Source organism: Eleginops maclovinus, chromosome 9 (assembly GCF_036324505.1).
Source record: "Eleginops maclovinus isolate JMC-PN-2008 ecotype Puerto Natales chromosome 9, JC_Emac_rtc_rv5, whole genome shotgun sequence".
Lineage (NCBI taxonomy): Eukaryota > Metazoa > Chordata > Actinopteri > Perciformes > Eleginopidae > Eleginops > Eleginops maclovinus.
Genome location: NC_086357.1, coordinates 28,333,793 through 28,351,671, shown reverse-complemented (window position 1 = coordinate 28,351,671; position 17,879 = coordinate 28,333,793). Strand labels below are relative to the sequence as shown.

Here is a 17,879-nt window from a genome sequence, read left to right as displayed (position 1 = left end):
CTGACCCTTTTATCCAAAGAAACTTACAATAAGTGTGAAAAACATAGAGAATCAAACTCAGAACGACAAGGAGAGGTCAGAGGTCTTCACTTTAACCAGTCCTACCGTTAGAGCTGCTGGGTTAGTTACAAGGCCTCAGCTAACTCTATAAAGTAGACTTTAATTGCCAAGACGATATCGAAACAGATGCGTTTCCAGTTTCTGATGGAAGATCTGCAGAGTTTCTGTTGTCCTGATGTCAACGGGGAGCTCATTCCACCAATCAGGAGCCGGATAGCACACAGGTGTGTTATTGAGGGGTACCTGGGTCCCACTCGCAGTGATGGAGGAGCAAGTTGAAGTTCACGTGATGCAGTGTCTGGTTTAACCGAGGCCTGGATGTAGGAAGGGGCTGATCCCCTCACAGCTCGGTAGACCAGCACCAGGGTCTGGAAGCAGATTCTTGCAGCCAGTGAAGGGAGCGGAGGAGAGGTGTGGGAGAACTGGGGGAGGTTGAAGACCAGGTAATGTTACTTATCATTTACAATCAGAAACGCCACTCATTACACCTCGACGACTTCAGACCCAGATTTAGATGTTTTGGGTCTTTGTGACGTACAAGAAATGTGAAGAGTAATTATAATCCGGCCAATCAAATCAATAGTCACCCCCTGCCAAACTTTAAGACTTTTATTCTGAAGGAACTGAGTCTATGGAGATTTCAGTCGTGGACCTCCATTAACCCCGGCTGGTGTGAGTTTAAATCTGGCAATCAAAGCGAATCAATGCCGCGTAGCTTCAAATCTACCACATTAAAAAAGAAGAAACGCTTCTGCAGGAAACTCCATTAAAAAAGCTGCGTTCAACGTCTGAGCTCCAGGAGAACAATTCCTCTTTTATATAACTAATGTATAGTGTGGGTTAATACAGCTTCTCTTTACTCGTCCTCACACCTGTGAACTTTAACCTGTGATTTAGCAGAGCCCCGGTGCCCTGACAGATGAAGAGCTGCAGAAATATCAAGAAGGTATTCAATTAATTAGTCAACTATTCCACCTCCAAAACATTCCCAGACTCCCTCCCTCTCCGACTCACTTTACTTTATTATTTGATTGTTGGTTTTGGTGTCTGTCCTTACCTCATGTAAAGCGGCCTTCAGACTTTTGAAAGAAGCTTTATAAATTAAATCATTATTATTATTATTATTATTATTATTATTATCATTATTATTATTATTATCATTATTATTATTATTATTATTATTATTATTATCATTATTATTATTATTATTATCATTATTATTATTATTATCATTATTATTATTATTATTATTATTATTATTATTATTATTATTATTATTATATTATTATTATTATTATTATTACCATTATTATTATTATTATTATCATTATTATTATCATTATTATTATTATTATCATTATTATTATTATTATTATTATTATTATCATTATTATTATTATTATCATTATTATTATTATTATTATTATTATTATCATTATTATTATCATTATTATTATCATTATTATTATTATGATTATTATTATTATTATTATTATAATTATTATTATTATTATTATTATAATAATTATTATTATTATTGTTGTTGTTGTTGTTGTTATTATTATTAAGTGTTCAAAATGTTTGAAATCATCAAATGAAAGAGGCTTAAGGCTGTGACATCCCTCCCTAAAAATGACAATAACAAAACAGGTCATTTAATTCATTTCTATTTTAAAGGAGTGTTTTCTAGAGTTTGTTTGGGTTGGATGTTTGAGGGATGTCCTGACCGGTTTACATGTCTTTAAAAACCCGCTGTCTGTAAAACCTTCAAATGAAACATGTTTACTTTTACTGATCTGTTGGACTTTTGCTGATTAATCTCCGTTTGTGATTTTTGACCTTTTAATAAAACAAAAAATGTAATCCTAATTTATTTAGAAGCTCAGTGTCAAATAAAAGCTGTAATGAAAAACACATTAGCAATATTAAAAACTGAAGGCAGAAGTGGGACGGATTGAATCTGTCCATCGTGGAGTTGAGTTATACTTTACTCAGACTTACAGACTGAAGTTAAACGACTGAAATCTAACTTATGACATTTAGTGGAAATCTACATGAATGATGAAATAATGGAACCGGCTTCAGGAGGTAAGTGTGGCATTTTAAAAACACAATGATAAAGTCAAGCCGGTATAAATATGTTTTCCTTTGGTCTTTAACTCAGAAGAGTTTATCTAATGACCGCTTATCATGACTGCTCTGACCTTGAGGATGTTTTCCTTTAAATAATACAAATAATAAGAGTTCAATCAGCAAATCCAGAAGTTTCAGCGGTTCTGGATTAATATGACTCTGTGTGTGTGTGTGTGTGTGTGTGTGTGTGTGTGTGTGTGTGTGTGTGTGTGTGTGTGTGTGTGTGTGTGTGTGTGTGTGTGTGTGTGTGTGTGTGTGTGTGTGTGATGTAACATGAGGTTCTGAAGCTCACAGGGAAGAAGAGTCAGAATCCAGCTGTCAGAGATACTGCAGTAACAGTAGTTTTGATAGACAGTATAAGTACTACTCATTAGTAATACTACTCATTAGTAATACTACTCATTAGTAATACTACGCAGTATAAGTACTACTCATTAGTAATACTACGCAGTATAAGTACTACTCATTAGTAATACTACTCAGTATAAGTACTACTCATTAGTAATACTACTCATTAGTAATACTACTCAGTATAAGTACTACTCAGTATAAGTACTACTCATCAGTAATACTACTCATTAGTAATACTACTCAGTATAAGTACTACTCAGTATAAGTACTACTCAGTATAAGTACTACTCATCAGTAACGGGTCTGAATTAGAGGCCGTTTGGAAGTGGTGTATCTCTTGTTGGAGGACCTTTTGAGGCAGTCTGATATCACCTGTGATTCAGGGTTCACTGAACTGCTCAGGCTGCTGATCTTCAACCTTCCTTCTCTGCCTCATCCTCCTTAGCAACAGTCATTGCTTGGCCTAGCAGCGGTCTGTTATTGACTCATAAAGACCTCTGGAATGTCCAAATGGACCAATTAGAAACGAGTATTCATCCAAGCCTTGAAATCGTATTCATGGGGGATCAAAGCTCAGTGTTACAGGGGCACTCACCGCCCCCTCCCCAGCACCGCATGTGTAACACCTCCTTCGTCACCTCCTCACCACTTGTTGCTCCTCTTCATCACCTTCTTATTTCACCTCCTTTTTGATGTCCCACCTCCTCCCTGTCTCTCTCTGCACCTCCCCCCTCTCCTGTCAGGATCTCCCTGCACCTCCTGTCTCCCCCCTCCCTCCCCCCTCTCTCTCCCGGTGTTTGGGCGGGAGTTACCGGGAGGAGCGGCAGAGCGATGCGGAGCTCGGCAGGATGTCTTCCACCTCCCGGTCCCGGAGCCTCCAGACCTTCCTCCTCCTGCAGCTCTTCCTCCCGCCCTGCCTCCCGCACCCGCAGCCGTGCCTTCTCCTGGAGCAGATCGGGCACACTGTGCGCGTCGGGGCGCTCCTCCCGGCGCAGCGGGGGGTCCGGGTCCGGGTCCAGGCAGCACTGAGCCGGGCGGCGGCGGCGGTGGAACGGGACCGTGACAAGGACCGGGAACCGGAGAGGGACAACCGGGACCCGGAGAGGACAAACTTTCTCCCGTATAACCTGAGCCTGCAGCTGGTGTCCCGGCAGCCGGCGGCGGCGGATCCGGACTCGGTGCTTCGGTGTGTGTGTGCGGGTCTGGGGGGGTCGGGGGTCTCCGCGGTGCTTGCCTTCCCGCAGAACCGGGAGGACCTGCTGCAGCTGGACCTGGTGTCCTCCTTCATGGAGATCCCGTTCATCAGCGTCCTGGAGCAGGGAGAGCCTATCCAAACACAGGTACACACACACACACACACACACACACACACACACACACACACACACACACACACACACACTCACACACACACACACACACACACACACACACACACACACACACACACACACACACACACACACACACACAAGGTTTTGATAATATTTAAAATACTGATAATGAGCTCATGTTAAACATTGGAAAGATTAAGGTTTAATAATAATAAAAAAACAGAACACACAGCTGTAGGCTCTGACACACACACACACACACACACACACACACACACACACACACACACTTATATATATAACCAGCAAATATTTAATGAAATGAAGGGCAGAGACACTGATTTTGAAGTTACAGCTTCCACCAGACAGACAAAAAAACACACACAGAAACCTCAGGTGCTCCTTAGGCTGGCACATGTCCAGGTGTCCCCCCCTCTGGTGTTTCCCCCCAGTGTGTGTGTGTGTTTTATTCTGTTTTCAGTTTTTTGGTGATCTTGTTTGACCTTGAATTTCTGCAGGTTCCTCTCAACCAGAGGAGGGTGGTGTATGTCTATCTATCTGTGTGTTTGTGTGTGTGTGTGTGTGTGTGTGTGTGTGTGTGTGTGTGTGTGTGTGTGTGTGTGTGTGTGTGTGTGTGTGAAGCTGTAATTTAAATCACAGTCCCTCCCGTCTCTCTCTCTGCCCTTCAATTCTCTAAATATTTGCTGGTTATATATATATGTGTGTGTGTGTGTGTGTGTGTGTGTGTGTGTGTGTGAGAGTGTGTGTGAGAGTGTGTGTGTGTGTTTGTGTGTTCAAATGTTCTCAGTATTATTCATAAGCGTTCCACAGATGCCTTTATATTACCAATGTGTTTCCACTGGAGAGAAACTGTAGTACAGCAGCATGTAGTTCTGCACACATGTAACTGTGTGTGTGTGTGTGTGTGTGTGTGTGTGTGTGTGTGTGTGTGTGTGTGTGTGTGTGTGTGTATGGAAGCTTGGGATATCCCTGACTTCATGTATGGTGTGTTTCTGTGAGCGGTGGCCTGTTGCTCCGCTGCTTCTTTGGACATCTGGATGATGTGTATTCATTTTGTCCCTCAACGACCAACAAAGTGCATCACTTCCTGCCGGGGGCTTTCGCAGTAAAACTGTGTTGATGGGATTATCTCTCAGAGATTTTCATTTCCACGCTGGAAACAATCCGGTTAAAACTGCAGCTGATTCCAGGTTTCCTGTTCTTAATCAACAACAACAACAACACAGAGTATTACTCAGATTACAGTACACAGAGTATTACTCAGATTACAGTACACAGATTATTACTCAGATTACAGTACACAGATTATTACTCAGATTACAGTACACATAGTATTATTCAGATTACAGTACACAGATCATTACTCAGATTACAGTACACAGAGTATTATTCAGATTACAGTACACAGATTATTATTCAGATTAATGGACAGAGTATTATTCAGATTAGAGTATAATTCAGATTACTGTACACAGAGTATTACTCAGATTACAGTACACAGATTATTACTCAGATTACAGAATATTATTCAGATTACTGTACACGGAGTATTATTCAGATTAATAGACAGAGTGTTATTCAGATTAGAGTATAATTCAGATTAATGGACAGAGTATTACTCAGATTACAGAACACAGAGTATTACTCAGATTATATATTTGTGACTTCTTTTAGATTTTACAATCCGGACTTGTGATTCAAAACTAATGACTCGTATCTGTTCATGGTCTTCAACTTGGACTCGACCTCCAAAGACTCCCAGCTCCAGGTGGACTGAACCTCAATGGATTACTTGTGACTTCTCTTGGATATAAAGCAAGGGCTCCAGATTTCTCTTGGACTTCACCACTATTGACTTTAACAATGACTCGTGACTTTTGTCAGACGGAAACACCAGTGGCTTTCTGTTGGACTGACTCTTGACTCTTCAATATTTAATGGATCTGAATCTTTGTGACAGTCACGAGTCATTGGTTTCATTTCTGAAGCACAAACGTGATTCTGTGTCAGAACGACGTCCTGCTGCTCTTCGGTGTTTGCAGAGTTTATCTGAAGGAGAGCCAACATCTGTTCAGAGACTCAGAGACTCGGAGACTCGGAGACTCGGAGACTCGGAGACTCAGCTGTTTGATGTTTACTAAGTCAACAACAGATGTCTGACTCAGCGTCTGTCTGACAGCAGCTGCTAAACATCTGACAATACTGGGCATGGCTGCTGCTGGTTTTCACTGCCACACATCATCTCTTAACTGATACTGCTAAGGTCACGTTCACTGAGAAAAGCAAGGATTTAGAGCAAGGTGTTCTGGGAGTTGTAATTGTGTGACCTGTTGGACTCCTGCTCGTTAAGAATTCCTCGTTAAAGACTTAACGAGCAGATAATTAACTGATTATACAAACACATGTAGTGATGATGCGTTAGGTTCCTGTGGGATAAACAAGAACTACTTGGCTTTAGTTTTTAATGAATTCAGTTCACGTTCATCAACACACACACACACACACACACACACACACACACACACACACACACACACACACACACACACACACACACACACACACACACACACACACACACACACACACACACACACACACACCCCTGAGCTGCCTTCAGGATCTCAGTCGTCTGCGAGAAGCTTTTCCAACAGATAACAGAAATAAGAAATAAAGACTAAAGTGGGTTACAGATGAAACACACAAACACACACACACACACACACACACACAATAACAAACTCTTCACCTGATGTCAAGGTCGTCTCTTGTTCTGCTCAGAAAATCTATAAAATCTTCAGAGGAAATGAGCAGAACCGATCCTAAAAGATGACTCAGGGATTAATTGTGCTCACAGTGTGACAGTGAGAGGCTTTATATTATAAATACTTTTAATTCATCCTTTACCTTGTAGTGCTGTGTGTGTAGAATATGTGCAACAGACCGCACACAGTAGAGTCAGAAAGACTTAATTAATAATGAAGTAATTAGACTAACGAAGCGGACGCTGTGTGTGGATCTTTAATAACAGCTGAGCCCCTTTCCATCTCTCTTATCAACACTCAGAGGCGTGAACTAAAATCCTTTCTGTTTATCTATCTCCAGCTTTTGTTTAAGTGTGAGTGTGTGTGTGTGTGCGTGTGCGTGTGTGTGCGTGTGTGTGTGTGAGTGAGAGTTGACGGGCTGCCACCTTTACCTAGCATGCATCAGTGCTCTAATGATTGACCTTCAGTTAATTCTGCAAATAACAATGACATCATCGGACCTTTGGCCCCCGGTGATGTCACGGGTCGCCGATCGAAGGTGTGATAACGGAGTTTCAATGAGAACTCTACAGTTGACCGGGGCGTATGCAAATGAGTCAGTCGATATTAAATCTGTGCTCATTTACATATCTCTCCGTCACAGTGAGCGTTGGATAAAGCCGGGCTCATATTCCTGCTTCATGTTGTTGACAGATTAAAGTGAGAGGTCTCTTTGTTTCACTCCATGAATCAGAAAGTGCTGCCATAAATCAAAATCATTTCCTGCATGTTTACAAGGATAAAGAGTGTATACATAAGTGTGTGTGTGTGTGTGTGTGTGTGTGTGTGTGTGTGTGTGTGTGTGTGTGTGTGTGTGTGTGTGTGTTTTTAAGCTCCTGAATATAGAGAGGAATGAAAGTTGACAGTTTAGTGTAGAGACGCACACAGCTGGAGACCGGGGGACACTAAAGAGAGACGCACACAGCTGGAGACCAGGGGACACTAAAGAGAGACGCACACAGCTGGAGACCGGGGGACACTAAAGAGAGACGCACACAGCTGGAGACCAGGGGACACTAAAGAGAGACGCACACAGCTGGAGACCAGGGGACACTAAAGAGAGACGCACACAGCTGGAGACCGGGGGACACTAAAGAGAGACGCACAGCTGGAGACCAGGGGACACTAAAGAGAGACGCACACAGCTGGAGACCAGGGGACACTAAAGAGAGACGCACACAGCTGGAGACCAGGGGACACTAAAGAGAGACGCACACAGCTGGAGACCAGGGGACACTAAAGAGAGACGCACACAGCTGGAGACCAGGGGACACTAAAGAGAGACGCACACAGCTGGAGACCGGGGGACACTAAAGAGAGACGCACACAGCTGGAGACCGGGGGACACTAAAGAGAGACGCACACAGCTGGAGACCAGGGGACACTAAAGAGAGACGCACACAGCTGGAGACCGGGGGACACTAAAGAGAGACGCACACAGCTGGAGACCGGGGGACACTAAAGAGAGACACACACAGCTGGAGACCAGGGGACACTGAAGAGAGACACACACAGCTGGAGACCAGGGGACACTAAAGAGATACACACACAGCTGGAGACCAGGGGACACTAAAGAGAGACGCACACAGCTGGAGACCAGGGGACACTAAAGAGAGACGCACACAGCTGGAGACCGGGGACACTAAAGAGAGACGTACACAGCTGGAGACCAGGGGACACTAAAGAGAGACGTACACAGCTGGAGACCAGGGGACACTAAAGAGAGACGCACACAGCTGGAGACCAGGGGGACACTAAAGAGAGACGCACACAGCTGGAGACCAGGGGACACTAAAGAGAGACGCACACAGCTGGAGACCAGAGGACACTAAAGAGAGACGCACACAGCTGGAGACCAGGGGACACTAAAGAGAGACGCACACAGCTGGAGACCAGGGGACACTGAAGAGAGACGCACACAGCTGGAGACCAGGGGACACTAAAGAGAGACACACACAGCTGGAGACCAGGGGACACTAAAGAGAGATGCACACAGATGGGACCGGAGCGCTGGGTGACGTTCAGGATCAGGTTTATACCCTGGTTATCGGGCACATTGATGACGGGCCCAAAAAGTAGTTGCAGACAGAAAAATAACCCCTGAGACAAAAGGAAAAAGAAAATGTTGGACAACAAAAGTTGGCGTTGTTATTTTTTGGGATGATCATAAAGCTGGACTCTGTCTCAGAGTGACTCTGTCTCAGAGTCAGTCTGTCTCAGAGTGAGTCTGTCTCAGAGTGAGTCTGTCTCAGAACTGGAAGAGTTTGTCAGGATATGAAGGTTAGCTACGTTAGCTCACAGCAGATCTGCAGTGACATCAGAAGGAGTCATGTGATCACATCGTTAGAATAAGACCAGAAAACATTTCAGGTAAACAACAACAGAGACAGAATAAAGAAGTCATGAAAGTCGATCTGACAGTGAAGTCATACGAGCAGGACGCCAACACCGTCTCACTGAACGAAGAGAACTGCAGGAAGAGGAACACAAATGAAGATTAATATTTCAATTACCAATACAGAGCGAAGGTCACTGAAGGAGAAGAGGAACAAAGTCGGATAGAGTCAAGCTGTTCAAAAGAAGTCAGAAGTTTAGAGAAAAGAGTTTAGAGAAAAGATTAGGTATTAAAGAACCTGGGGTAACTCAAATCATGAACATGATGATAACAAATTCAAATTGTGAAAAAAAAGTGAAACTGAAGCTGCAGCTCATGTGGAAACTTCCCCACTTCATTACTGACATGAAGACCTTTCTTTGCTTACGCTAATGTTGGTGTCGGCACAAACAAGCAGTCAGTGGAGTAAAGTCCTGCTGGGTGGGGGTGTCTCCTCTCCTCCCGGCTGCAGGTAGACGTGTCGTGGCAGCAGAATATTGAGCAGAGGATAAAACCGTGATTTGTTCTCGCTGTGATTACATCAGTGATTCCCTGAACGTCGGCTTTAAAAGCTGCTGTCAGTTTTCCTGATGGATCCCTTTTATCTGAGACGCTCAGCGAGATGAACCCGACTTAAACACTGAACTTCAAACCGACTGCAGGTGAAACACAAAGAGAATACACACAGCACGCCTCGTCTCAGAGCAGAGAGAGAGCTGCTTTCACTCGCTCGCTCGGCTTTTGTAGTTTTAAGCTTTCATCCTTTCATACATGTGGAAACACAGGAAAGCATTTTTAACCTTTAGATGTGGATTCAGGTCAGAAACATTTTTGTGAATTATTTGGGGGGATTAAGAGCGTAAATCCCATCAACAACAGCAAGTGACCCCTCACACGAGGATTACCGGGACTGAGACTGTCCCGCTCTGCTGTGGGAGGCAATACAAATCCCAGGATGCCGCGGGACAACGTCCAGGTGTGGTTCCCTTTTATGGAAAGCACTTCCTGCTTCAGTCTGCTGGAACACAAGCACGGTTCAACCATTAAATGAAGTCCTTCCTCATGTTGTTCTCCTTCTTCTTCCTGAAGTTCTCCGTTGGTTCTCTTTTGTTTTGATTTCCCACTAAATGTGATTTTTATTTGTAATGGTTCTGTTGGACCTCTGATTCACTCTGATGTTCTCCTTCTGTTTTTTTTATCCTGGTCCTCCCCTTGGCTCTCCTGGCTCTCCTGGCTCTACTGGTCCTCCAAATTCTCCTGGTTCTTTCTCCTGGTTCTCCTGACTCTGCTGATCCTGTGTAGAACCGGTTCCACCTGCAGATGGCGATGGCGGTTCCAGAGTCCGGTCTGTCCGACCTGTTGCTGACAGTTCTGCAGCGGTCCGGCTGGAGGGAGGGAACCGTGATCCTGTGTCGGGGCTGGGAGGAGGCGGGGGGGCTGCTGCAGCTCCTGGACGGAGGCAGCAGTGCACCATGGGACGGCGGGGGGGCCGAGGTCAGCTGGCAGGTCCGGGCGCTGCTGAATCTGACGCAGTTGGCTCACGACGACACTCAGATCCACGACTTCCTGTCCCGGCACTTCAAGCAGAACCGCTCGGCGGCGGTGCTGCTGTTTGGATCCGACCCGCAGTGCGCGGCGGCGGTTCTGCGAGGTGCTCAGGACCTGGGCCTCACGTTACCCATGATGCACTGGGTGCTGGGCCAGCCTCTCAGCCCCGACGCGCTGCACGCCATCGGGCTGCCGCTCGGCCTGCTGGCCTACGGCCCGGTGGACCGGAAGCCGCTCGACTTCTACGTCCGGGACGCCCTGCAGCTGGTCAGCCGCGCCATCGCCTCCGCCGCAGTGCTGAGGCCGGACCGGGTGCTGATCCAGAACCACGTGAACTGCTACGACCATAGGCAGGCACTGGTGACCTCAGGGCCGTACCTGTCCAGGTAACGTCCTGTTATATGTCATGTTTACGTCATATAGATGAGAGCCCCCCGTCCGTAGGGTCTGCATCGTGGCCCCACCCCTCCATCCCATGCATTTCACTGACGCCCTCATCCAAAGCAACTAACAAAGGGTCCATAAATCTTGAGGATTCAGAACAACAAGAACATGTTCACTTCCAACTAACATGTGCTGATGCTTCGGTGTCACCAGGAAGTGGGCGGGGCCAGCATTTCACCAGGAAGTGACGTAGCGCGGCTCATTTTTTCAATCTTTCTCACATACCAGAGCTATAGAGATACTAAGAGTTGCGACACTCTCTGATGTGCCGCCAGGGCAGTCACGTGGTTCATGTGAGCCCCGATATTTCCGAACAGACGCAGACAGCAGCGATTGCGTTGTTGAATGGTACATATTAAAGAACACACACCTCAGCACTTTTTCAGCTGTTATTGCATTACTGCATATTAGTTAATGTCAGTTTTGCCTTTGGAGAGGCAGGGGGACTACGGAGAGCTGTGTATTACTTATATCAGTTTGAATTGTTGGGGAAAGCTTAGTGTTGATGTTAGCATGGGTCACTACTGGCTTTAGTAGTTCTAACTTAACTTCTCCTTTCCATATCACTCATCTGGTGATAGACGGCTCATGATCAGGGCCGGTTCTTCCTACAGGCCATCAAGGCGACCGCCTAGGGCGTCTGATGATTGTCATTTTAACGTAGCCGGGCTCTTTTATTGATTCGGGATTTTGCTTCTAAATTCCGATTCAACCTTTAACCATTAGCAGACCATCATGGTAGCACTAAGAGGTTTGCCGTGGTCCATTCAGCATTCGCCTAGCTCAGTTCTTCTGATGAAGGTGACCCCCCCCCCAGGACCACAACACGAACATGATCATGTTAAGACTAAGAACATCATTTTAACATTAAGCTATACACACATTATCAAACCAATAAAAACTATTTACGCTTGTATGTTCTGGGTCTATAGGTAAGTGCAGTCATCAAGATTTGTCTGAGCTGTAACCCAACCCAAGTACCATGATGAAAAGTTAGTATGTCCCAAAGTTACATGAAATACTAATCACAAACGCCACCTTATTTCTTCTAGTGCTAGCAGTCAATCTTATATCCTACACAAAGCCAACTAACGATGGCTGACACGGTCAGGTTCAGCAGATAAAAGCCAAAACCCAAAATAAATGACCCCCCCCCGCCCGGATAATCAATCCAAACCCTGCTTGTTAGTTACCCAACATAATTGATATAAAAGTCACTAACGATCCATCATCGAACTCTCACCTTCACAGCTGACGAAGTCGTGCTAGCTAACTAGCAGGCAATGCTTGCGAATTGGTTGTAACGACCAAGAGGAGATACAGATAATGACGCTGTGCATGTACACATGAAGACTAAGCATCATACGGGCCTGTGGTACAATCTAAACAGTTGTTGATTCAAAAGAGGTCAATATTTCAGCAACTCAGGAACTAATCGACGCGCCGCAATGTAAGTGAACAGGGTCCAACGCCCAAATGTCGATGTCCATAAAACTCCCTCCATAAACTTCAATTGGTCCAGAATTCAGCTGCCCGCATCATAAGTCGGACCCCCTCCATCCACCACATCACTCTGTCCTCCAGCAGCTCCACTGGCTCCCGGTTCAGTTCCGTATTCAATTCAAAGTCCTCCTGTTAACTTTCAAAGCCATCACACCTCGCCCCCCCATATCTGTCCGACCTCCTCCATGTTCCCACTCCCTCCCTCTTCCTCCATACACCTGTCTGTCCCCTCCGCCCGTCTCATCACCACGGGGAGCAGAGCATTCAGCCACTCTGCTCCCCGTCTCTGGAACTCATTACCCCCCAACTCAGAGACATGGATTCTTCCCCCATTTCAAACACATCTGTTCAAAACACATCTGTTCAAAACTGCTTATTCCACTTGATATCACTTCCTCCGTCACCGTCTACTTTTTACTTTTTACTTGCATTGTTCCTTTTATTGTCTTTGTGTGTGTACCATGTACGGTGTCCTTGAGTGCCGAGAAAGGCGCCTTCAAATAAAATGTATTATTATTATTATACCCCGGATGTAGGAGCAGCCATTTTTTTTTACAACGGAGGTCTATGGGAGTGTCGCAACTCTTAGTATCTCTATAGCTCTGACACTTACAAATCCACAGTAATGCAATTAAACACTGAAACGTGCGCTCGTGGTTTCTGGAGGAAAACAACATTTGCATATTTCACATATTTAATACAAAACAAACTTTAAAATCACATTAATTATCACAGATTATTTTAGCGAATACCATAAATCAAACCTTACTTTTTGGTCGAAAAGCCTAATTATAGTTTGTTTATGATTCCTATTGTTCTGCAGCGACTCCTGCTATCTACTCACTGAGGAAACTTTATTTAAACGGCACTTTTCCAAACTCCTTCCCTTGTATACCCTCTGAAATGTTTGTTAATCTCTCCGCACAAACAAGATGTCGGAGAGTCGTTTATAATCAGCTCTCATGCAACGAGACAAATTATGAAATATTTACATATCTTCCTCCAGTTCGCTCCAAATGACTCGCAGTGTTTCTGCCGCACAACGTTAATTATGTTCCGTTATCAGAGGAGCGATAGATTCCCCCGCCCTCACCTCTCAGGCGGGAGGAGACGAGAGGAGAGACACCAACAAATAAAGTTCACATTAAATCTGTGTTATAATTTCTCCACGGTTCTGATTTTATTTATGTAGGCGCCTTCTCAAACTCTAAACAGCAGCAGAACAACGAGACCGTTTAACCAATCAGAGCAGCGGGGGGGGTCATGTGACCAGGGAGGCTAAGGGACGTGATTTGAAAGTGGAAAGAGGGTCTGGATGTCCGTTGGGAGGGAGCTCCAGAGGCGGCTGAAGGTGGAAAGGTGGTGCAGTGAGGTGGGTGGAGGCAGAAGACTACCAGGTAACTCTGCAGGTGGACATCTGTTACCTGGAACATTCCATCTTTAAATTTGAATTACAAAGGTTATGGTTTCCCTACAAAACTCGTAATGGTTTGGCCCCACCTTACCTGGCAGAGCTCCTCCAGGTTGAAGCAGCAGGGGGGGGGGGGGGGGGGGCTTTGCTGTAGCAGCTCCCAGGCTGTTGAACCATTTGCACCCACTGATCTGACTTGTTCCCACTCTGCCTGTCTTTACATCCCATTTGAAGACCCATAAGACATGTCAGTCTGTGGCTTTAGGTCTGGTTTTGTTGTTCTGTGTTTTACATTTGTTTTATGTCCTGTCTGTCTGTCTGTCTGTCTGTCTGTCTGTCTGTCTGTCTGTCTGTCTGTCTGTCTGTCTGTCTGTCTGTCTGTCTGTCTGTCTGTCTGTCTGTCTCTGTCTGTCTGTCTGTCTGTCTGTCTGTCTGTCTGTCTGTCTGTCTGTCTGTCTGTTGTTGTTTTATATGTACAGTGGGGCAAAAAAGTATTTAGTCAGCCACCAATTGTGCAAGTTCTCCCATTTAAAAAGATGAGAGGCCTGTAATTTTTCATCATAGGTATACTTCAACTATGAGAGACAGAATGAGAAAAAAATCCAGGAAATCACATTGTAGGATTTTTAATGAATTTATTGTCAAATGCTTGTGGAAAATAAGTATTTGGTCAATAACAAAAGTTCATCTCAATACTTTGTTATATACCCTTTGTTGGCAATGACAGAGGTCAAACGTTTTCTGTAAGTCTTCACAAGGTTTCCACACTGTTGCTGGTATTTTGGCCCATTCCTCCATGCAGATCTCCTCTAAAGCAGTGATGTTTTGGGGCTGTCGCTGGGCAACACGGATTTTCAACTCCCTCCAAAGATTTTCTATGGGGTTGAGATCTGGAGACTGGCTAGGCCACTCCAGGACCTTGAAATGCTTCTTACGAAGACACTCCTACGTTGCCCTGGCGGTGTGTTTGGGATCATTGTCATGCTGAAAGACCCAGCCACGCTTCATCTTCAGTGCCCTTGCTGATGGAAGGAGGTTTTCACTCAAAATCTCACGATACATGGCCCCATTCATTCTTTCCTTTACACGGATCAGTCGTCCTGGTCCCTTTGCAGAAAAACAGCCCCAGAGCATGATGTTTCCACCCCCATGCTTCACAGTAGGTATGGTGTTCTTTGGATGCAACTCTGCATTCTTTCTCCTCCAAACACGACGAGTTGAGTTTTTACCAAAAAGTTCTATTTTGGTTTCATCTGACCATATGACATTCTCCCAATCCTCTTCTGGATCATCCAAATGCCCTCTAGCAAACTTCAGACGGGCCTGGACACGCACTGGCTTAAGCAGGGGGACACGTCTGGAACTGCAGGATTTAAGTCCCTGGCGGCGTAGTGTGTTACTGATGGTAGCCTCTGTTGCTTTGGTCCCAGCTCTCTGCAGGTCATTCACTAGGTCCCCCCGTGTGGTTCTGGGATTTTTGCTCACCGTTCTTGTGATCATTTTGACCCCACGGGGTGAGATCTTGCGTGGAGCCCCAGATCGAGGGAGATTAGCAGTGGTCTTGTATGTCTTCCATTTTCTAATAATTGCTCCCACAGTTGATTTCTTCACACCAAGCTGCTTACCTATTGCAGATTCAGTTTTCCCAGCCTGGTGCAGGTCTACAATTTTGTCTCTGGTCTCCTTTGACAGCTCTTTGGTCTTGGCCATAGTGGAGTTTGGAGTATGACTGTTTGAGGTTGTGGACAGGTGTCTTTTATACTGATAACGAGTTCAAAAAGGTGCCATTAATACAGGTAACGAGTGGAGGACAGAGGAGCCTCTTAAAGAAGAAGTTACAGGTCTGTGAGAGCCAGAAATCTTGCTTGTTTGTAGGTGACCAAATACTTATTTTACCGAGGAATTTACAATTAATTCATTAAAAATCCTACAATGTGATTTCCTGGATTGTTTCCCCCATTCTGTCTCTCATAGTTGAAGTGTACCTATGATAAAAATTACAGGCCTCTCATCTTTTTAAATGGGAGAACTTGCACAATTGGTGGAATAAATACTTTTTTGCCCCACTGTATGTTGATGCACAGCACTTTTAAATGTGCTATAGAAACAGAGTTGGATCTTTGGTAAACAGGAAGTCTCGCAGCAGCAGAGTTCTGACAGACAGAAGTGGATCTGCAGGTTTTCGGGGAGATAAAAGATTTAACTGCGCAGACGGAAAAAGATCAAACACATTCACAGTAAATGAAATTACAGCGAGAGATAAAACGCTCGGGGGGGATTACCAGCTGGAGAACAAAAGCAGAGAGCAAGAGCACGGAGAATGAAGATGAAATAAAGATCACGGACAGACTTCTGATCACAAACATCAATAAATGAAACCACGGGTCGAGCCGAACTCTCGTTAGCGTCACCATGACGTACATCATGCTCCGGATCTCCAACGCTGTGTATGGAGGACCGGAGACGGCACAAACACACATCCTGCACTCTGGTAGAAATACTGACTGACTTCTTCACTCAAGTTGGGAAGTCTGGGCTTTGAAATGTAATTAAAGCTCCCCTATTGTCCTCTTTTCCACAATATATTCCAGGTCTCAATTATATCCTGTCTCTGATTGGCTGAAACCCCAAACAGATCATCCCATAGCCCCCTTCAGCCCTGCTCCTGTAGAGCTGATTCTGTGTCTGTAGCTTTAAATGCTAATGAGCTGCTGCTGGTGTAGCGCCCGTAGTCTGATCAGCAACAACCTTATGACACTTACACTCTTGCTGGGTTCGGATAGTTGGGAGTAGTTAGTCAAGTGCGAGAACATGAGGTTAGAGTATAACAATTAATTCTAACACGCAATTTTCTTGACAATGTATGGAAAATAAATGATACTAAAACATAGAGCTCTCTCATAAAAAAAACAAATGAAAGTGTCCCTTCTTCTTCACTAGAAGTCAGAGTTCAAGTCCCTCAGGGTGTATGCAATATTCTGTCTATGTACTACCCGGGTAGGTTTTTGTATATCTTATCTGTGAGTGAACGAGATGAAGGTTCGAGGTCCTCTGAGTGGATCCGCGGCTGGCCACACCGCGCTCTGCTCCTCTTGATCAGGGTCCTGGCTCGCCACCGAACCAAAGGTTCGGATATCTGAATCCATTCCTAATCTGAAGTCCAAAAAAAAACCAGTCTACACATAAAGTGCAGAAAAATAACCATTACTCTCTATCTCATGACATCATTCAACTTCCATTTTTCACTCTAAATACCCATACATATACCCAGATGCAGGATATACAGTATTAAACCATTGGAAATGAGTCTGCTACATTTACTGTTACTCTACTGTAGCAACTCTTATATTACGTAAATGGGTTTCATACTGTGTGGGTTACACTGGCCACGCCCCTCTGAGAGCTGATTGGTTTAAAAACACAACGTTGCTCTGGGAGGAGATATTGGCTAATGGTTGCATAACCCAAGAAAACATAGTGACATCACAAAGTGGCCAGTGTTTCAGACCTGGGTCCTCCTCCCCAACGGTCCACCAGGTGAGCTACACGGCGAATCTATTTGAACTTGTAACTGTACTTCCTGTCCCGCAGCTACCTGTCCAACACGTCCTTCACCGGCCTGACAGGTCCGGTCCGGGTCCTGCAGAACCGGGTCCTCACGGATCAGCGCTTCCACATCTGGAGCCTCCGGCGGGACGCGGTGGGGCAGCCGGCCTGGGTGACGGTGGGCCGCTGGGAGGGCGGGTGCCTGCAGGTGGAGGATCAGGGCGTCTGGCAGGGACCCAGACCCCCGCCCAGACCGGAAGGGGGTGGCGCCCGGACTCACTGGAGGCCCGGGGTGCCGGTGGCCGGAACCAGGGTCCGGGTGGTGACCCTGGTGGAGCATCCCTTCGTGT

General features: G+C 45.3%; 1 protein-coding gene across 1 annotated transcript in view; it reads left to right on the top strand.

Annotated features, from left to right (window-relative positions):
- The window catches only part of grin3bb (glutamate receptor, ionotropic, N-methyl-D-aspartate 3Bb), a 29,951-nt gene that overhangs the window by 1,973 nt on the left and 10,099 nt on the right, over positions 1-17,879 (top strand). Inside the window, 3 exon segments of the mRNA XM_063892009.1 lie at positions 3,409-3,884; positions 10,380-11,011; positions 17,575-17,879. The exon segment at positions 17,575-17,879 is cut by the window's right edge and continues 776 nt beyond it. Of these exon segments, the coding sequence (XP_063748079.1) occupies positions 3,409-3,884; positions 10,380-11,011; positions 17,575-17,879 (1,413 nt within the window).